The following is a 25,645-nucleotide window of genomic DNA, read 5'->3' on the forward strand; positions in this document are numbered from 1 at the left end:
GATATCAGATATTTACATCGTTTGTTTTGGCCACAAAATGGAATAGTAACATCCTGCAACTTTTGCCACAATTTTATTTTAAGTTATCACTGCGGAGGTGCAAGCCTTCCAAAGAGGTTCGGGACAGCCCGAAAACCCTCTCGGGTCTCCTTTTGCCAGCATTCTTATCTGCAATGTTTTTGCGACAATGCGACATTTGCCACAACCTTAAAAATGTACATTTTAGGGTTTGGTAGTACTGCAAGATCGTTGATGATCATATTACTCTTGAAGTCCCCTTACGACATTTAATGACCAAAGTGCCCAACTGTTCGTTCAACTTGGCTAGCTGGCAACGAAACTTCACCCAGTAGCGTGCTGCATCCCATGCTTTCTTCAAAACTAAATACAGCAGTGAGGTTGGCCAGTTCCTACTGAGGCACATGAGTAACTTCATACATCAGGAGAGGAGATGGCATGACATTTGGAGGAGTTCGTGGGTGTATGGCGGGAGGGGTTTTCCCGCGCTACAAGCATCTGACGTGCGCCGAATTATGACGCACCTTGCAGAGTATCTCGCCTATCGCTCTCGTCGCTATGGCTTCAAGCATTACCTGATTTGAGTTGCAAATTGCATTCTTCCATCGCTTCCCTATTCTGAGCTGTCTTTGCTCCCACAGGTCTTTATAATTTACAGACTTTCACTCTATTCCACGCTTTGACTATTCATTCTCACGATACGCTGCATTCATACTCCATGTCCCTTCTCACCTTCGCCCCGCAAACTCACCCCTCTAGTTCCCTCCAGATGTATATGTGGTCGGGGTGGAGTACCGTCTCCTAACGTTCTGCCAAGTTGGGATATTTAAAAACCGTAGTCATGTGTCTTCACACTACTTCCTTCCCTTTTGCGAAACGTCGGGCTGTTTCGCACTCAGGGTCCAGAGTCATTCGGACACAGAGACAGTATGCTACAGTTAGGACGTTATTGTCACGTAATCCAGGATAGTGTTTCATCCTTTGATTCGCCCAGACAGCGTCCCTGCCCCTGAGGAAGGTCAGTCTTCCCAACGCCGACCGCTTAGGGACTTCATGGCTGGGATTCTTACGCCAGCTTCGCCGAGCACATCTCTCGTTAACGTCTTTACGAGAATCTTGTGACGACTTAGTCGAGTAGCACCTCCCATCACATCTTGTGGGCACCGATCCTGTTTTATGAGAGCCACTCCGCCCGTCTGTGCCGCGCTTCACCTGGCACAGTACATGACAACGGCGCACGGCTCAAGCGTTGTTACCCCGCAGTCCAGTGGCGGCATGTGACGCTGGCGGAAGGAGTGCGATAGAAAAATGCAAGCAATATTGCAATGCTAGCGATGTAAGCTTGGCCTTACATGCTGCCGGACAACGGGATGCACCCTTTGCTATCCCGTATCAGGTGTGTGATGAGATGGGTACTGCCTGCGGTGCATGTGTTTTATCTGATCTAGGTGGATGACGTTCAGCTTGCTGGTATAATTTGCCGGGGATAGGTAGGCAATGTAACATTTTCTACACCTCACATTTGTGGGCTACTCTTAAAAGCGATGACAAATTTGGTCCGGGGCTTTGAGAATAATCGTACACTGCATGCAAACGCTGAATATATCGCCACGAACGAAGGTATGAAATATATTTACCTGACTGGACCGTGCCTTCTTTTTTATTAACTACAGTGTAATAGCGACCCGCGTTTCATACATGCATGGTCGCAGTCATACATGCATGGTCTTGTAGAAACAAGTGGGCGCAACTTTCTGTTCCAGTCTTCGCAATTGCATTACGATACATTTATATGCCTATCCACCCCAATTTCATGTTTCTTGTTAGACCGGTGTCAACGTGTGGCGGCACGTTGTTGCATCGCAGTACTTGCCTTCATCAGGTCACCGCGATCACCGCGTGATTGTCGCAGCATAAACTTCTCGTTCGAGTGAAATATTCTTGGAGGACCTGCGGTAGATCCCGCAGCATAAACGTGACTTTCGAGGTCTGGCCCTGGCGAGTGTCCTGAGGCCTTATCACGTTTGTCTACGTTGTTTTAGAAACCACGGGTCCTACCGATGTCTTGCCCTCGAGCGATTTCGACTGCCCCTATTTGTTGAACATATACAGTGAAATACTGCAACAACACGTTGCACATTTGAAAAGTACTGGTTGCGATAAAACACGCTGCTTGTATTTCGAAAAAACCGTGATAGGAATACCAGATCGGTGGGGGGAGGGGGAGGGGGGGGGGGGGCAGACAGAGTATACACTATGTTGTTTGTGGCAGTGTGCAGCACCCCCTGTGAGTACAGCTGTATTTCTTCAGCCCACTGGTTAGAAAAAATACTTCTAAGAAAGTCCGTTGTCCTTCGGATATGTTTATTTATATGGCCTTAACTAGGACCGTACACGGCGCATTGATCTGGACGCTCTTTCGGCACCGTGGTTGAAGGAAACTAATCGGTGTCCTTTGTCAATTATGACACCGCATAGCAGAGTACGCTGCATGCGCACAGATAGCATGCACATAGAGTGCTGGACACCACAGATGCCGACTGTATTGTGTGCATGGCATGGGCCATGCCTGGGAGTCGAGGCATGAGTACAGCAGACCCATCGCACGGCACGCCAAGAGGGCATAATAATATCGTGGTGCAGCCAAGATGGACAAAGGAAAAAATATTCGGCTTAAGAAAACATGCGATCGTAGAAGAAGCCTGGCTGTAAAATAAAAAAAATAGCTGCTAGGCTGATTAAAGACCAGGAACGGCCAAAGGAAGTGTGGTGGTCACACCACGGAAACTGCACGCGAGTCATAAGATAGCCTGCAGGGGGTCTCACCCATAGCAAGCCACGTTCATCTGTTGCTCTGACATGCAGCGCAGAACGGACAGCATATTGCAAACATGTTACGAGGCCTATCACAACACAATGGGCAATGCACGGGAACGCGCAATGTACCGACATTTCAAGTCGATCCCAACTCGGGCTTGACCAGTAGAAAATATTGTTACAAACTCTACAATACTCACATTACATGGGATAAAATTAGTTTAAATTATCAAACAGAAGAAGTGCACATCACACAACTACCATTACACACGCCATTCGGACCTTTACAGTCGGCGCAGCGGTCTCAGCAAAACAAAACAAGAACAGATCACAGAGGGAACTAGGCCTGGGGCAGGATCACGGCGGGCGCCAGCCTGCCGGCCTTGGGTGTGACTCCGGTGATGACGGGCAGAGAGCTGGCGGGCGCGGCGTCCCTGCGCGGCTCCCGCGCCGGCCAGGAGGCGGCCGCCGGCGCCGGCCGCGGCTCCGGGCGCGGCGCGGCGCTGGCCGGCGAGCGAGCCGCCGCCGGCGCCGCCTGGTCGCCAGGCGGCGCCAGCTGCGCGCCAGGGGCCGCTGCCGGCGCGGACGGCGCGCCGCCGGCGGGCGACTGGCCTGGCGTCAGCCATTTGCGGATGGTGAGGCGCACCAAGCCGTCCGGCTGCTTCTTGAGCAGCGTCCAGGCCTCGATGCGCGCCATGTGCGTGATGTCCTGGTCGTTGATGGCCAGGATCTGGTCACGCACTTGCAGCAGGCCGCTCTTGTCGGCGGCACCACCTGCGGCGGTGGAGCAGACCGTAGCGACGTCGGTTGTACCGACTAAAACAATGTAACGAACTCCATTTGTTATATATATATATATATATATATATATATATATATATATATATATGTATATATATGCATACACATATAACGAATGGCCCTATATATATATAACAAATGACCCTATATACAACATATATAACCAATGCTATATATATATATATATATATATATATATGTTATATAAAATATTGTTACATACACATGTGTATATATAAACGGATTCCAGTTTGGACACACTTGTGGCTTTGGGCACCGGTACTTCCCATGGGGACCTTATAGCGCGTACTCCAAGCCCATCAGCCATGTTCTACTGCTCCATGCCCTTGGACTGTTTTGTCACCACCTTATTACTTGGAAAGCGCTGCATAAAGTTTTTCGACCATATAATTCTACCACTCGGTTACCCCATGTCACATAAAATGTTTTGGCCATTCATTTCAATAAGTTTACACTTTATTTTGTCGGGAATTACATCACAGTAGATGAGTTTCATTGCAAAGCGGCAAAGTTACTCGGGTCCACACACTCTGCAATGCTCTGCAAGTGTATGATGCTACCAATGTGAATTATCTACAGCATAACTTACACACTGCGTCGGTTGCCTTTCTTACACTGACTAAATATGTGCGTTAAATTGACCGTCTAATGTTCAATTCACCGACAAACGCGTTTCGACGCGCATCGGACGCGCGTGAAAAAACCCACGCCATCATGACAAAAAGCGTGACGTGCAATATACACCCTTGGGCACTCAAACTGAAATACAATAGGGTGTTGACCTGAGGTGTGACTTACATTGCTTGTCACAATGCAAGTCACACCTCACTGCCAAAACCCGCTAAATCATCTGAAGTATTCAGGTATGTAAAAAATTGGTAATCGATAAACCACCGTTTATCTTCTACAAGTGTGGCAGAGTTACGTGCTAGGCGTTGAAACATAAACCACCAATCCTTGAGGTCTTCTTCTCTAAGAGTGACCAGCGTGACCAAACAAGACACGAAAGAAGAAAGCATATCCTGTTTGCAGCCGCGGTGGCTGTCCAAAGTGTGACAGATTCAACAACAGTATGACGCAGGCATACTTAACGGCTTACAGTCTGAGGTGTGTCATGTGTCACCGCCAGCGTAAAACACTGATATCTACGATAGCGAGCTCTCAACAAATCGGGTCAGCGCTAAGCCGGATGTTATCAGCTTCGAGACACGCTCTGCAGTGGATTGCTTGACTGCTACTCCGATCCTAACGTCAGGCATAGAGACAGTGTCGCAGTGTGAGTACCCACTGCGGGAGGCGTAGAGGCCGTCTGTCGCAGTGTCAGTGCCCATTGCGGCAGGTGTAGAGGCCGTCTGTCGCAGTGTCAGTGCCCACTGCGGCAGGTATAGAGGCCGTCTGTCGCAGTGTCAGTGCCCACAGCAGCAGGTGTAGAGGCCGTCTGTCGCAGTGTCAGTACCCACTGCGGCGGGTGTAGAGGCCGTTTGTCGCAGTATCAGTGCCACTGCGGCAGGTGTAGAGGCCGTCTGTCGCTGTGCCAGTGCCCATTGCGGCAGGTGTAGAGGCCGTCCGTCGCAGTGTCAGTGCCCACTGTGGCAGGTGCAGAGGCCGTCTGTCGCAGTGTCAGTGCCCACTGCGGCAGGTGTAGAGGCCGTCTGTCGCTGTGCCAGTGTCCATTGCGGTAGGTGTAGAGGCCGTCTGTCGCAGAGTCAGTGTCCATTGCGGCAGGTGTAGAGGCCGTCTGTCGCAGTGTCAGTACCCACTGTGGCAGGTGCAGAGGCCGTCTGTCGCAGAGTCAGTGTCCATTGCGGCAGGTGTAGAGGCCGTCCGTCGCAGTGTCAGTGCCCACTGTGGCAGGTGCAGAGGCCGTCTGTCGCAGTGTCAGTGCCCACTGCGGCAGGTGTAGAGGCCGTCTGTCGCTGTGCCAGTGTCCATTGTGGCAGGTGTAGAGGCCGTCTGTCGCAGAGTCAGCGTCCATTGCGGCAGATGTAGAGGCCGTTTGTCGCAGTGTCAGTGCCCACTGTGGCAGGTGCAGAGGCCGTCTGTCGCAGAGTCAGTGTCCATTGAGGCAGGTGTAGAGGCCGTCTGTTGCAGTGTCAGTGTGCATTGCGGCAGGTGTAGAGGCCGTCTGTCGCAGTGTCAGTGTCCATTGCGGCAGGTGTAGAGGCCGTCTGTTGCAGTGTCAGTGTGCATTGCGGCAGGTGTAGAGGCCGTCTGTCGCAGTGTCAGTGTCCATTGCGGCAGGTGTAGAGGCCGTCTGTTGCAGTGTCAGTGTGCATTGCGGCAGGTGTAGAGGCCATCTGTCGCAGTGTCAGTGTCCATTGCGGCAGGTGTAGAGGCCGTCTGTTGCAGTGTCAGTGTGCATTGCGGCAGGTGTAGAGGCCGTCTGTCGCAGTGACAGTTTCCATTGCGGCAGGTGTTGAGGCCGTCTGTTGCAGTATCAGTGTGCATTGCGGCAGGTGTAGAGGCCGTCTGTTGCAGTATCAGTGTTCACTGTGGCGGGTATAGAGACAGACCGTCGCGGCGTCAGTGTCCTCTGCGGCGGGCCGTACCTGTGAAGATTTTCTTGGCGACCAGCGGCCGGTCGCCGAGCGGAGAGTCTCGGCCGCCCTGCAGGCTGAAGCCCAGCCCGGCGCCCTCCTTCTGCAGCGTGATGACGATCGGCGGGCCCCGCGAGCCGTCCTCCGCCTCCAGCTCTGGGGAACGGTACCGGTGCGGTCAGAGAGCACGGGGACAGTCGGTACAACCCACTCCCGCCTCCAGCTCTGGGGGGTGGTGCCGGTGCGGTCAGAGAGCACGGGGACAGTCGGTACAACCCACCCCCGCCTCCAGCTCTGGGGGGTGGTGCCGGTGCGGTCAGAGAGCACGGGGACAGTCGGTACAACCCACCCCCGCCTCCAGCTCTGGGGGGTGGTGCCGGTGCGGTCAGAGAGCACGGGGACAGTCGGTACAACCCACTCCCGCCTCCAGCTCTGGGGGGTGGTGCCGGTGCGGTCAGAGAGCACGGGGACAGTCGGTACAACCCAACCCCAGCCTCCAGCTCTGGGGGGGTGGTGCCGGTGCGGTCATGAGAGCACGGGGACCAGTCGGTACAACCCCCCCCGCCCCAGCTCTGGGGGGTGGGCCGGTGCTGGTCAGAGAGCACGAGGGCAGTCGGTACAACCCACCTCCGCCGCCAGCTCTGGGGGGTGGTGCCGGTGCGGTCAGAGAGCACGAGGGACAGTCGGGTACACAAACCCACCCCGCCTCCAGCTTCTGGGGGGTGGTGCCGGTGCGGTCAGAGAGCACGAGGGACAGTCGGTACAACCCACCCCCCGCTCCAGCTCTGGGGGGTTGGTTGCCGGTGCGGTCAGAGAGCACGAGGGACAGAGTCGGTACAACCCACCTCCGCCTCCAGCTCTGGGGGGTGGTGCCGGTGCGGTCAGAGAGCACGGGGACAGTCGGTACAACCCACCCCCGCCTCCAGCTCTGGGGGGTGGTGCCGGTGCGGTCAGAGAGCACGAGGGCAGTCGGTACAACCCACCTCCGCCTCCAGCTCTGGGGGGTGGTGCCGGTGCGGCAGAGAGAGCACGAGGGGACAGTCCGGTACAACCCACCCCCGCCTCCAGCTCTGGGGGGTGGTGCCGGTGCGGTCAGAGAGCACGAGGGCAGTCGGTACAACCCACCCACGCCTCCAGCTCTGGGGGGTGGTGCCGGTGCGGTCAGAGAGCACGAGGGCAGTCGGTACAACCCAACCCCGCCGCCGGCGCTGGGCGGCGATGCCGGTACGGTCAGATGGCACGGGGGCAGTCGGTACAACCCAACCCCGCCGCCGGCGCTGGGCGGCGATGCCGGTACGGTCAGATGGCACGGGGGCAGTCGGTACAACCCACCCCCGCCTCCAGCTCTGGGGGATGGTGCCGGTGCGGTCAGAGAGCACGAGGGCAGTCGGTACAACCCACCCCCGCCTCCAGCTCTGGGGAACGGTGCCGGTGCGGTCAGAGAGCACAGGGGACAGTCGGTACAACCCACCCCCGCCTCCAGCTCTGGGGGGTGGTGCCGGTGCGGTCAGACAGCACGAGGGCAGTCGGTACAACCCAACCCCGCCGCCGGCGCTGGGCGGCGATGCCGGTACGGTCAGATGGCACGGGGGCAGTCGGTACAATCCACCCCCGCCGCAGCCGGCGGGGGGGGGGGGGGCGGTGCGGATATTGTCACACGGAGTGCACGCGTGCAGCACGGCCCGTCCTCCGTCCCCACCTCTGAGAGCGTTGGGGGGGGGGGGGATAGTTGCCAGACGGACGACGCGCACACATGTGCACAATCAGTGCGACCCGTCAGGGGGTGGCATCGGGCATGACCGGCGCTAACGACGTCTGGTTTGCTCATTGTCAATACAGCCAGCGCTGCTATCAGCGTTGACTTACGTCAGGCGGCGGTTATCAATGTTGCCACGACATTCGACGCCGGAGTGGCAAGGCTGGACAGATACGCTGCCCCAGAGACCCTCGCACGTCCGGTTACATATCTCGTTAGTTCTCGTTACGGGTTCAACGAGGGGCCGAAGATGGGCTTCGATACCGGGCAGAGAGCGAGCCGACATATCAAAGATGGCCTCTGCGAACCACGTGCAACACAGATCAGCTCAGGAAGTTCAGCCGATGGATGTCTCAGTACTTTTGTCGATTTCAAGCCATAACAACAGCGTAGCACAGTACGGAAAAAGCAAAGACAAGCGAGGTGATTGGATTCTGCGAGGGATTGTGAAAAAAGTAAGAGTGGATGGTCCCCGCGAGGCCCAGACAAACTGAGATGCAGCTGGCACGGCTTATCAAGTGGCAAGCGTCTGCCACCAGCGCGGACATTTCGAAAGGCAGAAGAACATGTGCAGGTGCATTGGTCTTTCAACTCTTCTCTACGTCATGCCGTGTACGCTGACTACTCTGGCCGTTGTGTGGCCCACGTGATTAATGATCCGATGTTATCCCATGTTATCCAATGTTATCCGATGGTATCCGATGTTATCTGATGGCATCCGATGTTATCCGATGGCAGGCAAGGCCGGCTTCGAGACCACCTGAGAGCGAGGCTTACCCGAGGCGAGGCTCTTGTTATCCATCGGACTTTCGAGGATCTTGGGCGGTCGGCTGCTGATGCTGCTGATGGAGGGCCGCTGGTAGCCGCCCTCGTCCGAGGTCGGGTCGTGCGGGGTCACTGACCTCGAGCGCGACAGCACCAGCACCACTTCGGAGCGCGGCGCCTGCGGTGGACACGTCGCATGTCACACGCTACCGAGGCTGGTCGCACGCCAAGGACACGTCACACATCGTGAAGACGCAGAATCCACTCTGGCTTCTTGAAGCGTTGTATGCAGCCAGCGCAACTGTTGTGGACACTCCACATTGTGTCCCGACAGATCGCTCGCGATAGATGCGTCGCAACACCTCATATGCTCAGTGTATGCTGGATGTGTCACTCAAGACGTAGTAAAACGCATGTTGTACACACAGACAAGCGGGGAACTGTTACCAATTTAAGTTATCTGGCTCGAATGATATCTGGTGCCTTGGAGGGTGTCCACTGAATGCACTGTCCCTGGCCCTGGTCTCAAGGCGTACACAGGCTGGGTCTGCGTCTTTCCCCCGTCAAGCAGAGCCATCAGGACCCAAAACTTGACTTCGATGCGACGTTTGGTTGTCGCGAGGTTATTCCTTCGGAAGGACTCTGGAGACGGGAAGACACTCATGGGACAGGTAGATGCACAGAAATTGACATGACCTTGACCTTGGCCTGACCTTGAGTGTGTTGAGCGCCTCACGGTGGGACATGCCCTTGGATGACCGGCCGTTGATGGAGATGACTCGATCACCCTTCTTGATCCTTCCGTCGCGGTCCGCCACCGACCCCGTGATGACTTTGTTGACCTGGGCACACGCGGCAATACATCATAGCTTGCGTCATCAACTTGTCAGCATCATCATCGCCAGCCTGTATCGGATGTTCTCAAAACGCTTCGTCATATGCCACATGGTTGCCATGGTTGTCAGAAAAAGTTTTGTGCTCTGTATGCCAACAGGAAACGATTTCGTCAATGTGGTCGGTATCATAGTGCCTAATCGTGCACATGATGATTCGTGGAGCGCATTTTGACTTCGATTATGACACTAGACGCCAACAGTTCGCGATAAGTATCACTTCAGTGAATGGTTTTGTGTTACAGCGTGCACTAAGCGTACATTACAATAAGAGCATCCAAGTAAGTATTGACAACTGTTTCGATATAGCCTCAAAGCGCACGAACGTAGGAGAAACAGCGAAACAAATCTAGAAATCTTGAACACATTTAGTCACAACTCCTCTAGCACCAGGACTCCCGCTCACTCAAACAAACATCCAACGGACCACTACACAAGAAGGCGTCTGTGAAGAAAGCATTACACCGAAATACCGCGCCTCAAGCTTTAGCATCACCGCAGCTCACATCGCCGGTGACATTTCGTGAGCAAGGCGAGACCATTATTCCCCAAAAACATCGGGCCGATTGTCCGCGCGGTGTCGTGCGAGCTTGAACAGCGTTGCCGTAAACATCGCAGTCCGCGTTTTGAGTTTGCGACTGTCTGTACAGGTGCTGAGAAGCTCAATATCAGTATGCACGAAAAACAGAATGCCACTTTGGAAAGCGTATCTATCTATCTATCTATCTATCTATCTATCTATCTATCTATCTATCTATCTATCTATCTATCTATCTATCTATCTATCTATCTATCTATCCATCCATCCATCCATCCATCCATCCATCCATCCATCCATCCATCCATCCATCCATCCATCCATCTATCTATCTATCTATCTATATATATATATATATATATATATATATATATATATATATATGTCATGAATTGGTCAATATGCTAGAAGCTGATCCTGTCGGCAACGCTCGAAACATCCGCCACAGCACTACTGCCCACAGCGACATCCCAAGACGGCAGCACCGCCACCAGCACCAGTGTTGGTATGTAGTGCCGCACCCCGCGCCTACCCAGTGCTGCGCCGCCACAGAGCCGACGGCGGCCGCACTCACCGATATCTCCTTGTTCTCGTAGTCGGCGCCGCCGGCCAGTGTGACGCCGATGCTGCCACCCATCATCTCGCGGTGCACCACGGCCACGATGATTTCGTGGGAGGGTGTGCCGGCCTCCTCCAGGCTCTGGTTGGCTTCCTCGATTAGCTGTTGCAGCTCCTGCGGCGGAAGACGTGGCCGTGTAAGGCGGGGGCTGGTGGGACGCCGGCGTCGCCGCGCCGCGTCAGCCGGCCGTGACGTCACAGACCGCCGCCAGAACGAGACACGTCGTGTGTTTGTAACTGTTTGCCACCGCGTGTTCCGTCACTGCACGCTGCGTTGCGCTGTGGACTGCCTGTTGCGCCGGGTGCTGTAGGCTCTAATGTGCTGCGTGCCGCGCTGTGCGCTGTGCGCTTAGCACACTGTGCCGCATCATGGGCCGTGGCTGTGATCCCGTGTTTTGTACCGCGGGATGTGATCCTGACACGGGATCATAGGTAGCGTCCCACTGGCTATGGTCCTGTGTGGTGTGCTGCGTGCTGTGATCCCACGTCGGGTGTCTTTGACAAGGATTACGTGTTGCCTACCACAAACCGTCGACAGTGCCTTTGTGCCTTCGCCGCCGACTGTAATTCTGTGATCCCACACAGCACGTCGCTGTCCGTCATTCCATGGCATGTGCCGCAGGCTGTGATCCTGTGCGGGGCGGCGCTGGCCTTGATCCCCGTGCCGCATGATGCTGGCCTTGATCCCCGTGGTCGAGTGCCGCACGTGGTCGCATGAGATCAGGGAGGCTGGAATGGCGGTGCGGCTACGGAGCCGCGCTATGCAACAGTGCAAGCCGACCACCGGACCGGGAGAATGCAGCGCAACATCCTGCCGATCGGCACCGCGTGCAGCAGCATTCAGCTGCCGCGCCTGGCGCAGGATAATTGGAAGATAACATAATCTGATGTGTGGTGGCCGTGCTTGTGGCGTCTTTCGTTTCCCTCACGCTTTTTGCAGACGGATTCGGTTCATGCGTGGATACTCGCGCGTGCATTTCCGGCATGCGAGCGTGCAGCCACGTCGCTACATCTGCGGAGGCTCACAAATCTGCGGAGGCTCGCAAATGCTGGGATTCACGATCCGTTGGGTGACGCGCAGATACCCCATGTGAGGCTCGGTTCGGGACAACGACCTGACTTAATAAAACGCTAACGATTTACGTAACTGGCGTTATCTCGATGGGACCCGGGTCATGCTCATGACAGCGGACGGGATGCCGGGGTTAGTCACGCGTCATCGGAAGAGTTGGCGAAGACATTCCTGGAAGGACCGGTACGAGACAGCAGATGGTATTCGGAGAATACTTCAGCGCAAACAAAATGTGTCCAATCAAATCATGCCACTCGGGCGCACACGCCAAATTGGAAAGACACGATCGCTGATTAGCCGAATGAAGAGTTTGAGCATGGTCTGACCCTATGTTATAGACCGTCGGCTAGAGAAGAATCCGGCGAACACCGGAGCGGCTTTCACGCCGCAACGTGTCATTAACCATGCTTTTTAATGTCCTGTCGAAACCATTTGTCCGCGTCGGATCTGATGATCGCGCGCTTGGAAAGCTATGGGAAGACTAGAGAGCAACTAATATCTCTTCCCGCCGCAGATTGATCACAGGCTCCTAATGGCACTATCGAAATAGGTGTTGAGGCTCTCAACCATCCACCCAGGGGATGCGCAGTTCCGGCCGGCGGTGAAAACTTTAGGACAGATTTAACAGGGAGTGGGGCAATGGGGATCCAAGCCACGCGTAGCATGAGAAAAGAACACCGGGAATATGTGGGACACCAAGAGGGTCTGGTTTAGCGGTGTGTTGAGGCCACCTGCACGAACCTCTGCGGACTATGACGGTGCAGCGACGGCACCGCCAGGCGGGAGTACCTCGGTCCGACCAGCGGAAGCAGACCTCTAGCAACGTCCGGCCGCACAAAAATGACGCAGGACCACTCCCACAAATGGCGGATCCCGATTCAGGGGCGGCGACGGCGGCACACGAGCCGCTGACGGCGTGGGAGCGGCACCGAACGGCACCAGCTGCGCCCCACCCACGGGCGTCGGGCCACCCTCCGCCCCGGCCTTCAGCCGTCAGGAGCTGGCCATCACACGGACCGAGTGGCGGACGGACGAGCTGATGGAGACTGATGGAGTGGACGGAGGAGATGACAGGGTCGGCGGCTGGGCGGCGCACAGATGGACTGGCCAGGCCAGCGGCGGCATGATACACGGCCTGACTGGTAACCACGTCGGGCGGCCGAGCAGTAATTGCCGGGTGGCGGACAGACAATTGCAGCTCACTGTCCGGGAGAGCTGACTTGATAACGATCGCATACGAGGGTCAGACGAACTTAGAATAGCAACAGTCGTGCATCAGGCGTATGTACTGATACAGGCGGTAGGTGGAGGCGCAGAAGTACGAGCGGATGATAGCTCATGTGTGAGGTATACTTGAACTGATAATGATGTGGCTGTATCACCATTGTATACACCGGTAATGAAAGCACATGTGAAACAGGCAAATGAGCTGATAATAGCGTTGTCTGCGCCGGTCTATGCGACGGAAATGCAAGCTAATACTCGCCGAGTAACGGGCACAATACGTCATTTCGGGTAATGACGTAATGATAATGATGCCTGGTGGCGTCGGCCGTCCGACGGATGGCCAAGCTGAAAGTGACTACGTGACGAACAACCGAGCTCACAATGACTGTGTGACAGACACCTGAGGTCATGATGACTGCGTGACGGATAGACGAGGTCCATAAGGACTGTGTGACGAGTCGCGCTCCTAAGGACTTTGGCCGGATGTCCGAGCTGAAAACGAGTGTGGGATAGAGTTGTCAGTGTGATGAGTTCACACTCGTCGCACTTAGTGTGACGAGTTCACGCTGACGTCACGGTAACCAGATGAGATGCATACGCATGTGGAGCTAAGGAACAAGCGGCCCGCGCGTCTGCCCGCCGAGTCGACTCACGTGCGGCGAGATGAGGCTGGTAGAGGACGCCAGGGACGTGATGCTGCCGTAGTGGTCGCGGGTGGAGGTCGGTGACGCCATGGACCCGCCGCCCGACAGCAGCAGGCCCGGCCCGTCCTCGCTGAAGGTCGAGTCCAGCGAGGACATGCGCGCGTGGCCAGAGCTGGCCGGCGCGCCGTGCGGCCGGCCGTCCCAGCGCTCGAACGCCCGCCGCAGGTCGCTGACACTCAGCACGTGACGAGAGCGGGCCGTCTGCTTCAGGTTGGCCGTGAGCATCTCCAGCAGACTGCTGGTAGAGCCGCTGGGCGACTTGGTACCGTCCAGCGCGTCCATGATGTTCTCCTGGCTGGAGGTGGCGCTGCCGCGCTCCAGGTAGCCACCCAGCTCGAAACCGCGCGCCTCGCGCTCGCTCTCCACCCAGCTGTGCGGCCGCGTCGGCACCGAGTCCTTACGCTCGCGCAGCTTCAGCTCGGCCGTGCTGTAGCTTGGCGTACTCAGCTTGCGGTCAAAGCCGGCGCGCTCCTTCTCGATCGTGGGCCAGCCGCTGTCCAGGCCGTCCCGCGACCCGGACGACGGCGAGGGCGAGGGCGACGGCGAGGGCGACGTCGGCGGGTCACCGGCCGGGTCGGACCGGCTCGGGGACGTGCGTGGCGACAGGCCTGTCGGCGTCGTGTCCGACACGTCGCTCAGCTGCTGCCACTTTTGCTTCAACGACTTCACGCTGGCCTTTGTGACCTGGCGCAGCTTGGCCAGGTCGCGCGTCTCGCCGCAGGACTGTGCCGGGCCGCGCCGCCCGCCGGCCACGCCGTGCTTCCGCCAGGCGCCGTCGTCCAGGATTCGTGGCGGCGAGCCGGACGCCTTGGCCAGCCTCTCGCCGCCGGAGGGTGCCGCCCTCGGCGCTGGGTCGTTGCACACCGGCAAGCGAGCCTCCGGCGACGAGTCGCTGTCTTTCCTCTCGGCCGAGCGCGGCTCCAATATGGAGTCGATGCCCTTTCTCTCAGTCTGGTGCAGCTCCTGCGCGGGGTCACCGCTCTTCCTCTCGAGCCGCTGCGCATCTCGCGCGGAGTCACTGCTCTTCCTCTCGAGCCGCTGCGCGCCCCGCGCGGGGTCACTGCTCCTCCTCTCAGCAGGGCGTGATTCCATCACAAAGTCACTGTCCTGTCTCTCCGGTCGCTTCACCTCTGGCGCGGAATCACTGCTCTTCCCTTCCGGTCGGTTCGCCTGCAGGGCAAAGTCGCTAACTCTTCTGCCCAGCGGGCCGCTGCTCTTCCTGCCCGACTGGGGCTCCTCCAGCGCGTCGCTGCTCTTCCGTTCCGCTCTGTGCGCGTCGGCGGCCCGCAGCAGCTCCTCCTCCACGTCCAGATCCTTAACGGGTGAGTCGTGCAGCGTGGACGTGCTAGCGCGGTGGTCATAGTCGACACTGCCGGCGCGGTCGCGCGCCGCCAGCTCCAGCTCGGCTTCGGGTTCGTCCACGAGCGTCAGTGTCGAGCCATCCAGGTCGGCGTCGGCCGGCTCCAGCCGGTCGCGCAGGTCGGCGACCACGTCGTCGGACGCCTTGCGGCGCGGCGAGCTGCAGGCCGTCAGCGGCCGCGAGTTGAGCGAGCTGCTGCGCTGCAGGGGCTCGCGGCCTTCCTGGCAGGCGGCCGGCAGGCGCGGTCGCGGCGCACGAGGCTCGCTCCGCCGCTCAGCCGGCGCCGCCTGGTCGCGACGAGACGGCCGCGACAGCTCGACCGACGAGCCGCCCATCTTGGAGGAGCAGGAGACCAGGTGGAAGGCGGAGGCGGACGCACCGTGCGAGGAGTGGACTGAGATGTTCTTGCGCTTGAAGGCCGGTGAGTATTTCTGGATGTTGGGCGATTCACCCTTCCAGGGTGGGGAGGTCAGTCGACGCGAGTCGGTTCTCTCCGGCCTAGAAGCTATCGGCTGCTTTATCCGAGGGCTTGAACAACTGGTAGTCGAGGCCCGGAAGCTAGATGAGCTCAGTCCCGAGAGATTTTTGCTCTTGATGGTAGGCAGATCGACAGGACCCTTCTTCATGAAGCCATCCACCTTATCCGGGATCACCAGGCCACGGAGTCTGGACAGGCTGCGTCTTCTCTCTTCTGAAATGGAATTGAGCGAAACCTTCCTGGACAAGTCGCATGCATGGCTAGAGTAGCTATATCCCCGCTCGTGAAGACCTGCAAAGCTGTGCCTTTTCTCAGGATGCATCAGATCAAAGAGGCTTTGCGACCGTTCTGACAGTGGACCCGGCGAGGCCTCTCGAGGGCTCGACTGTCCCGAGAGGCCGCTTAGAGACTCTGAGTGCGGCGTTGGCAGGTCCTGGGATCCGTCCACATGTGAAGAGGTGTCCAGAGGTGGCGACTTGACACGCAGCTCCTCTGGACCTTTCTCATCACTGGACCTGCGATCCACGCGGGCCTTTCGTTCATCATTGGCCCTGTCTTTGTTGCTGGTCAATCGCACATCACTGGTGCGTGGAGTGTCATGAGCTTTTCTTTCCGCAAGGTGCATGTTTACCATACTGCCGAACCTGCTCCCACGTGGTTCAGATATATTCTTTCGCCTTGATGCATTTTCACCGACGCTATTTTTTCCAGTCTCTTTAACGGGCAGTCGTAGGTCTGATTTTGACCGAGCCTGCGATCCTGACGCACTGCGCAGCTCCAAGTCATAGTCTAAGCTCTTGTGCTTGTGCAGTTTCGGATGCGGCGGCGCCAGCTGCTCAACAGACTGACTGGAGAACAACGCGATCTTGTCCTTAACGCTGACCTTCCCTCGAGAGCCCTTTGCTAAGGCGCTCGCTCTCACCCCGGCCGTCGCCTTCAGAAGATCGTCCACGCTCTGGCGCTGCCTGTCATCAGCTCGTCTGGCCACCGCCGCCCCCGCCGTCACGATCTGCCTGCTGTCGTCGCTCACGGCGTTCAGCGACTCGGACCTCTGGTACCGGCCACGGGTCTCCGGACCCGGCCCAGGGTTCGCTGCGGCCTCCTGGTCCTCGGACGCGGCCGAGCCGTCGCTGAAGCCGGAAGGCGGCTGCAGCAGCAGGTCCGGATCGTCGGACGGAGGCGGTGTCGCCGCGGTGGTGGTGCCGCCCAGCGGCGACTCGCTGAAGTTCGGCGGGAACTCATGGCCGTCAGGCGGCAGGCGCGCGCCCGTTGGCGGCGGCGAGTCGCGGCGGCGGCGATCGTCGGCGGCCGGCGAGTCTCCGCCGCACGCCTCCGGACTGGAGCGGCCCTCGAGGTCGGCGTCGCCGCCCGCGCGACCGCAGGAGTCGGACTCCCCGCTGCCGTGTCGCTCGGAGACGCTGGAGTGTTGCTCGGGCTCGGACTCGCAGTCCGGCCGGTCGGGCTCACTGCTGGCGTAACGCAGGAGACGGGTGCCGCCACCGCCGGCGGACATCGGTGGGTGCTGCCGCCGTGCTGTTGTCGCAGAGTTTGGCTCCAGCGGCGCGGCAGCCGCATCTGAAATGGAATGACGCACAAGATGACTAACCAGGCTCAGCGGCTTGTTTCACCGCCATTGGGTTCTCCACGGGAGAACATGTTGTCAAACAACACTGCCCTCACCCATCATCCGATCGGACGACAAACTCTCATCAATCGAAGGCCTTCAAGGACTGAAATTGGCCGTCGTTGCCACGCTTGACTTGCTTACTTTGTGAACCTCGCTGTTTTGCAGGCGGGAACTCACGCTGAGCATGTTTTCACGCCAACTAGCCCGGAATCTCGTGATTTCAGCGATTCTAGCAGAACAATCATGGTTTTTTGCAACCACTGACCGTGCCTTCATTGGGTTTTAGCGATATACCTAAGCACTATTATTCAAAAGTCATGACGTAACGTACCTCAGGCATGCGAGCTAGGCATGTGATTGTCATGCAGCAAAGCAACACGACCAAAATTTAATCCATTACATTCCATGGACACGAGAACCGCTCAAATCGATTATTTCGAAAAAGCTGCCAACACTTGTCGGGGCCAGTTCAGATCATAACAATCTGGGGTCGTAGAAACACAAGGCCGACATGACTTGGCAGAGCGAAGGACGAGCAGGGTACCGGCACACACCGTCATCAGTTCCTATGGCAGGTGTTGTGTACTCGAGCGCAAGCCATGGATACACCTGCTTAGGGCGTTCTCAAGGATTACGAGGCGTTGGCAACCAAACGAGATTAATGTCTAACCCAGCTACATAGCACAAGCGATTGTACCATCCACAACATTGGCCAGCCCTATTGTCAGTCAATTTTCAGCCGTGCTTTGAGAGTTAGCACGTGAACACTTCATCAGTACACCGCGTTGCTTGTTTACTGTTCATTACTCACTCTCATGAAATACGGACATTCCGATTCGCTGGCAAACTCATTTGTCTGAGTCTACAAACGCGCCAGAAGCCATTTGGCGGTGCTTTGGCATCATGATGTCATGCAACACTCATCTCCGTCGCCACCTCTCTCGCCTCACGCCAAAGAAGGCATCTTAATGGTCGTAAGCCGTATTTGACAGCGTCGGCTCCAGCCTCCAGAGGCGTTGGCGAGGGAACTAATCCACGAATGGAGGGCTCAAGTGGGAAGATGACCGGTTTCTTCGCATGCCACCCCATGGTTTAAGGCTAAATTTGTCACTGGCTGGGGTAGGAAGTTCCAGGCGCAAGGCTCTCTGCTTCAGTCTAATCCTGCAACCGCGTAAGTCGGGCACAAATACCAAATACAGTGGGCATCACTAAGCCACTGCAAACATGTTTTCTGATTCCTGTCGACGCGCCAGCTGCAACAAGGCATTCGCTTATTTTTATAGCCACAGTTCCATTCACAAGGAGCTGCAATCCCTGCGTTCCACTTTTCGTAAACAAATCATCAACAAACAACGGACAATTCGTCTCGTGTTACCTTCACAGTCCCGACTCTCGAGGCCATGGCCAAATACAGCGTGTTGTCACGAACCGTCTCGTGCTGCAACTTCCGTTCGTGGCGGCACGGGTGCATGACCCTCTCCAACCGGTTCTAACCGACTGCTAGCCCGAATAATCTCCAACCATCTGCAACGTCCTGCGGGTCGACACTTCATCTATGGCCATCCGTGAGCAGAGAATGCCTTCAAGCTACCGTGACTGCCCACGATCGGCTGGCTGGTTCTATCCTAGGCGTGCAACGAGAGAGAAGCCAGCTGCGCGACAGAGCCTGACACCCGAGTCATTCGCCAGTGTGCGAAACTGCACGGCGTGTTTGTTGTTCTTCTCGGATTCCTACCCAGCCGCGAAAGGAAAAACAGCGCCGGTGTCTGGAGTAGGCCGCGGACTGGGCGTCTCCCGCTGAGCTCAGCACCCCCGATGCCAACGGATGGGTGAGGCAGGCGGCACCTGCACCCTCCCACAGTGGCACGCGCCAGCCGCCGGTCCACTGGTTGCTCGGCCACCATGGGCCGATGACCCGCGCGCCGGGCGGCGGGCGGCCGACGGCAGCGCGGCGTTGAGCGGCGGGCGGCGGGCGGCGGGCGGGCGGCGCGGCTCAGGTGACCGTGCAGCTCCGGTGCGTGGCCAGCCGTTCGGCGAGCTGCTCCCACGGCGCACGTCTGCCCCCGCCTCCCACGCCAGCCGCTGGGCCGCCGCGGCGCCCACGCACGGCCTCGTGGCCCGGGCGGGGCGGCGCGGCGCGGCGCGCGGTCGACCGCACCCAACGGGACCGCCCCGAGGTGCGCACGGTCTGGGCGGGTGCGGCTCGGCCTGGCTGGCCTGCGCGCCGCCGGCGGCCGACGGCAGGCGGACTAGCGGCGAGAGGACTGAACGCCGCTGACCCTAGCACGACCCGCAGGCGGAGAGCACCTCCGGGCAGCTGGACGGCCAGCGCTTCACACTGAACAGTGCACGCTGATGGTGCGAAGGGAGACGAGGACGAGGCGCCAGTGGACGCCGCTCGCCACGCAGGTCCGGCCGTGGTCCCGGCGCGTTATTATTGCTCCACGCGCTGGAGCGCGCAGGCAGCGGAGGGAAGAGGGCGGGCTGTTCATTTCTCAGACCTGCCCAGTGGCTAAGTAACACGGGAGACGGGATTGGATGAGAGGGAGCCTCGAGAAGGTAGAGATCGCCTGCTTCTCGGCACGAGATCCTGGTGTTGACTTGAACTGAATGTTAAATTGCAGTCGTCAATTGACAACAGCCTTAGCTTGCTTAATGGGGCACCGCAAACTTATTCTGCGCGTGGTGGATATATGCTATACGAATATACGCATTGCTGCCATACATATGCTGACTTGTTAATAGCATGATAAATCAAAATCAGCGGCTAACTAAGGATTGGAAAAGAATCTAATCAAGCATCCACAATTGCCTATTGAAGAATGTGCGCTAGAAGGCTTCTCGGCTTCCTCCCGTCTCGCAATGCCATATTGTTTTTGATCAAAGGTAAGGCACGGTCAGTCTTGAAAAGATATATCCGGCGACAAGAAGCACGTGAGGAGCGTTCCAAACAGAACCACAATATCTACGGCGATGGCAAGTGTTGATACCTATCATAAAAACGAACAGATATACGTTGGCTGCAATCAGGTGAGGTACGTCACGTGACCTCTACGCGTCAGAGTAAGCAACAGCTGACTGCGTCCCACATGCAGGCGATTTCATCAACGTTGTTTGTTTCTAATGCATCATGCGTGTCCGGCCACGGAGCGCGCCGGTTCCTTCGTGCCGCATAGTGAATGGGGAATGAACACAACACGTAAAACGAGGCCAGCCTGGGAATAAATCAGTGAGGAATGCGCTGGGATATTCCCACCGGACGACAGAGTGGCCCGGTGCGACGGGCCGACCGCTCGGCGCGTGCAGCCGGCCCAACGGTCCGCTTTCTACCACGGGCCGTAAACAGTCGAACGGACGCGGCAGCTGAGCCGACCAGCCGAGCCGGACAGCAACGCCAGACAGAAGAAACGGATGGCTGAACCAGGCAGGCCGCACGTCCAGACGGTAGACACGGATGGCAGAACCAGATGGCCGATACAGCGAAATAGACGACGGTGGAACCGGGCGACATAGCAAGACTGCAGACATTAAAGCGGCAAACTGGGACAGGAGGGCCAGATGTCGAAACAGAGCAGCGGCAGGAAAGACAGGTGGGCAAACGTCGTAACAGAAAAACAGCCAAATAATCAGCAGGAGCAGGCAGGACGACCAGCCAAGGAAATGTTGTACAGTGTAACTGACAATTAATCAATTGACAGTCAACGTATCAATAATATTTTAACTAGATATCTGATATAATAAACATATCAACAATAATATAATTGACAATTAAACAGCATAATTGACAACAGAGCCAGGTAGCCATGGCAGGCAGCAAGAATCCGACAGGAGAGCCAGCGCGCAAAAACAACCAAGGAGAGAAGAAAGAACTGGTCCAGACACGGGAGGCCTCTTCAGCAGGATTGCGGCCAAACACGAAAAAGACAGGATCATTTGTACAAATCATAAGCGCCATTTAACCTCCAGAGCCATATGAAGGAGAAAGGGGAACACCCACGGTGCTTCGTTGAAAAGTAGGCCATTCAGGTCCGGCGTTCAACGCCCTCGTGTGAATTGTGCCTGAAGACTCGGAAGAGACCGTTTCCGGTGATTTGACGGGCTACAGGCCGACTAAAAAGCGGCGCAGTGACAGCGCTGTGCGCCGAAGCGTGGCGGCTTCAAGCCTGAACGCCAGGTGCTGGACTCCATCCACAGGCACGCGCGGGCCGACAGCAGAATGGCCGGGCGCGACACAAACACGGCGTCGAGACTGTATGGTACCCGATGGCAAACTGGCTAGGCACAGAGCGTATGCTGCGGAAGGCATTATTTAGTGGAAGACTATACATGTGTAGCAGTATAGGCGTGGGTGAGTTGTTCGCGCAGCACATGCCACTGCTGGACAAAACGCGGGCCAGCGTGATATCGTCAGGCTTTTCTGCCAATCGACTACCCCCACGTATTCCTACTCAGCTGCCAGACACAATGAAGGCTGTCCCGAAACGCACTGAACAGTCTGAATCTCGATCCCTCCATATCGCCCGATTACTTCCAGTAGGCGCATTTGTCTAACCGAGCGTAGAGTAACCGCTGTTTGGCATAATCTTCACCGGCCTACGAGCACGACCAGAATGGTCTTATTCAAGGGCATGGCGTGGTCACGTGACAGCGGCGGTCCGCGGCGAGCCCTGGCGCGCAGAAGGCGAGTGCCCTGCATAAATGAAGAGCTCCCCGTGCGTCCATAGATGCAGCTGACGCGGCCACGCCGGCGGCTCCGGGCGCCGTAACACAGGACCATCGGCGTAAATGAACAACGAAGTTAGTGTCTGCCACTGCCCGCAGTCCTGATGTTAGTGTAGCCATAACCTGAGCTGAGACGAGATGAAGTGATCAGGGTTGAGTCACTGCAGCCCATGTTCGCGAACTTCCGTCAGTTACCTCAACAAGGCACACAGCGCCTTGGCTGGCCGCGTCAGGAGAATAAATTTTGCTTGGAAGTGGTCTGTTTCCCAGGCTGGCAGTGCCAGAGGTATTATGTATTATGCATGCGTCTTTGCGGCTCGCTCGCGGCACGTGGCCGGACAGCGAGGCTGGCTGGCTTTACTGCCTGCACACATGCTGTACAGTTATCAGCAACCAAATATTGAAGCACCAGGTGCATCAAATCTTTTCAAAACTTCGATCGGTTCAAATGGCACATTTACTTGGACTTAATGGACTTTAAGCACTAAGCTTGAGAACTGTGATCGGAGTCGGGCGATTACGTGTGATCGGAGTCGGGCGGTTACGTGTGATCGGAGTCGGGCGGTTACGTATGATCGGAGTCGGGCGGTTACGTGTGATCGGAGTCGGGCGGTTACGTGTGATCGGAGTCGGGCGGTTACGTGTGATCGGAGTCGGGCGGTTACGTCTGCAGCAAGAAAGCTGGGAACAGATCAGGATGAAATTAGGTGCTATCGCATTGCTCATGATCTATGCGGAGCTGGTAACTTGAAAAGTCCATCAATGATTTGCCACACGAAACGCAACACGGAAAAGGTACCTGTGCTTCATCACCTCGATTCAGACAAAGCAATTGCCGCGATACTTTAAAAGTGAGGCTGACTTGTATTCAAAAGACCATGCTTCAGCGTTTGTGGCTTGCCCAACTGCAAGCAGGCCAACGGCATGGCAGTAGGGTCGAGGTGGATTGACCATTCAAACATCGAGTCCCCGCCACGTCGTAAAGGCTTTGCAAACGTACTCGCGGCTCGCTCGCAATAGCAGTAAACAGCCAGTGTTTTGCTGGGAGATGCCCGTTAACAGGTCATATATAAAAGATCAAGATGTAAACACACATATGAACTATAGCTGTTGTAATTGTTGAGAGGCCGGACAATGCTATCTCCCCGAGTACTGAGTCTCATTTACTGTAATTGTTTACTTGCAGCAGTGATTAGATTCCGGCACTGATTTTTTATGTTTCAACATTTTACAGAACGTTTATTCCGAATGGTTTGCACAGGGGGTTCTGGGCTGGGATTAAACCCCAAGTAGAACTTGTTTAGAGCACCCGGACCCCATCAGCCGAAACACAGTGAAACTCCAGCTCGACGCTGATAACTTGAACCCAGGCATTTAAACCCGACGGGAATGCGGAACATTTTTTTTCGAGCCATAGCCAAAAGACAGCTGTATACCAAGTCAGCTGGTTCTGGCCAATTTCTAGCCGACAGTTCCATTCCGACATCGACACACGTTGCACCCATGTCCGCTCGGAGACTCGCGGCCCGTGTCATTTGCTGGCGACTCCAGCATCGTTTCCTTAAACCACGGCGGTGCATTGAAAGGCATGAACGCTACAACAATGACCGAGAGGAAAGTGCGCGCGTTCGGTGAACTTCACGGATTCTCCGCATCACCCGAACGCATGTGCAGGAACTTGTACGCGACGCGGGCACGCGCCTCATTTCACTACGAATAAGGCGGATGCCGTGATAAGAATGTGATAGTCCACCGCACCAAGTCTTCCTTAGGCCTAAATGCCATTTCAAGCAGCGCATCACTCCGCTAACGCCACGTTCCGTTGATCGCGTTGCCGGTCACAGGCGGGTGCACGGACCGTTGCGACCAAGACCGCAACGAGCGCCTCTCGTGCAAATAACTGTTTCAGTGCCTGGAGAGGCCGTCAGCGCGTCGTGAGCCGGTTGTGCGCGGACGCCTGCCGAACATCGGCAGGGCTTTGCGGGGCTGAGGATCTGCGCCTTCATGGCGCGTAAAATCATGCGGCCTTGGTCCGAGCGATGGCCAGATTAGGGCGGACCGTGACGGAGCCGCTGCGCACGTACCCCAGTTTGAGTTCGACTTCATGGCGCACGGCGCCAGGCGATCGCCGGCGTCGGCTCGGTAGGCGGGCGGTGCGCCACTTCGCTCCGCACAGCACCGGTGACTCGCCGCCTCTCGCAGGCCAGGCCTCCGCGACGTGCACCTCCGCCGCCGCCGGCGGCACTCACGACCGGCGCACGCCGCCCGCCGCCAGCGCAGACTGAACCGGCCGGCCGCGCCTCCCGCCCCGCCGCCGGCCCACAACACCGCGCCGTAGCAGCCCACATGACCAGAACCGCGCGAACGCTAGCGACATCTATTGCTGACGACGGAAAATAAGGTTGTGTATTCGATATGCAGATGATAGGGCAGGCAGAGAACTCGATGCATTATCACATGCTATCTTGGAAATTCAGACTGCCCTAGGGAAGACAGTAGTGGCTAGTGAGACACCTGTGGCAATGCCGTAAGGCACGTGGGGACGTATGGCAAAAATAAACTTGTAGGCCCATGCCCCTCTCTCCAGGTTGAGCTGCTTAGTTGCCCCTCCCTCAGATGAGGCCGGGTCTCTGCGGCGTAAAACTTGGCCCAAACAGCTATCATTTTTCAGAAACACAATACATTAACAATTGCACTTATTTGCTGCCTGTCGTAATTGCACAAATAAAGGATATCAGATAACGAGGTTCATGTTTTATGCGTCGGATATATATATATATATATATATATATATATATATATATATATATATATATATATGTATATATATACAATACAAGTGCTTTGTGCTTAAGAAGTTCAAGTAACAATGGCTTAAAATATTTTCTACAAAATTGTTCGTGGCTTTCTGGTCAAATGAGGAAAAACACGCATTTCAAACAAATGCGCATCCAAGCACGTATTCGCAATCGGCGTGAATTCACGGGCACTTATTTGTTATATCGCTTAAATGTCTACGGCCTGGTTGGCCTTGCCTGGTTTTTGGGGCGGTGGTATCGTAGTGATTAGGATGCCCAGGTCTGGACCTGTCCTCACTGGGTTTTGATCATTGTCGCGCCATTACCGCATCCGAAATTGAACCTAATAAAGGCATGCCGTTTCCAAATGGCCCCGGCAGCCGGTGAGCTGTAAATACCCAATAATTACTAGTGACCTTAGCGCCCCACTAGTGACGCGTGGCCTTGTGTCGTGTAAGTTAGTGCGCTAAAATGGATTTCTTCTTAACGCGCACCCGGGCGGTCAGTTGAATACCAAACGCTCGGATGGGGGTCAATTTGCCCTCCCCCCTGTTGAGATCTCAAAAGCTAAAAGAGTTAGGCTACAAATTCACAGGATGGGTTGTTCTGTATGTTAGCGCACTTGTGTAAAATTTTAGACCCCTAGGTCGTGACCTCCGGGTCAAGTAAGGTTAAATAAGGTCAAACCCAAGATTAGTGTCCAAAGTGCTGTCAGATCTTTTCATGCAGCCGTCTTGAACCACGATGTTTTTTCTAAGCAAAAGGATGGCACGTTTGGGCAGCAGCCTTGACTGACCAATAGAAGGTAATAGCGACCAAAAACCTATGAGATTGTTTTGATTTTCGAATTTGTATAAGATTCAAGGGTTGCTCTAGGTGGTATATTCCTAAAA

General features: G+C 56.3%; 1 protein-coding gene across 1 annotated transcript; it reads right to left on the reverse strand.

Moving 5' to 3' along the window:
- Positions 1 to 2,791: 2,791 nt before the first annotated feature.
- On the reverse strand, positions 2,792 to 24,201 carry LOC119102383 (splicing factor, arginine/serine-rich 19). Its single transcript, XM_037225752.1, has 9 exons — positions 24,039 to 24,201; positions 15,394 to 17,180; positions 13,717 to 15,294; positions 10,721 to 10,879; positions 9,429 to 9,557; positions 8,728 to 8,893; positions 6,207 to 6,350; positions 3,412 to 3,609; positions 2,792 to 2,805 (listed from the first exon to the last, which is right to left on the reverse strand). Exons 1-9 carry the CDS (start codon positions 24,058 to 24,060, stop codon positions 2,792 to 2,794), a joined length of 4,197 nt encoding a protein of 1,398 aa, XP_037081647.1. The 5' UTR covers positions 24,061 to 24,201.
- Positions 24,202 to 25,645: the final 1,444 nt, after the last annotated feature.

Source organism: Pollicipes pollicipes, unplaced genomic scaffold (genome assembly GCF_011947565.3).
Source record: "Pollicipes pollicipes isolate AB1234 unplaced genomic scaffold, Ppol_2.1 Scaffold_5724;HRSCAF=6776_pilon_pilon_pilon, whole genome shotgun sequence".
Taxonomy (NCBI): domain Eukaryota; kingdom Metazoa; phylum Arthropoda; class Thecostraca; order Pollicipedomorpha; family Pollicipedidae; genus Pollicipes; species Pollicipes pollicipes.

Coding starts and splice junctions, on each gene's coding strand:
- LOC119102383 (XM_037225752.1), bottom strand. CDS start 24,060: ATGAAGTCGAACTCAAACTGGG. Junction 8,894..9,428: donor AGGCGCTCAACACACTCAAG/GTCAGGCCAAGG, acceptor TGTCCACCGCAG/GCGCCGCGCTCCGAAGTGGT. Junction 6,351..8,727: donor TAACAAGAGCCTCGCCTCGG/GTAAGCCTCGCT, acceptor ACCGTTCCCCAG/AGCTGGAGGCGGAGGACGGC.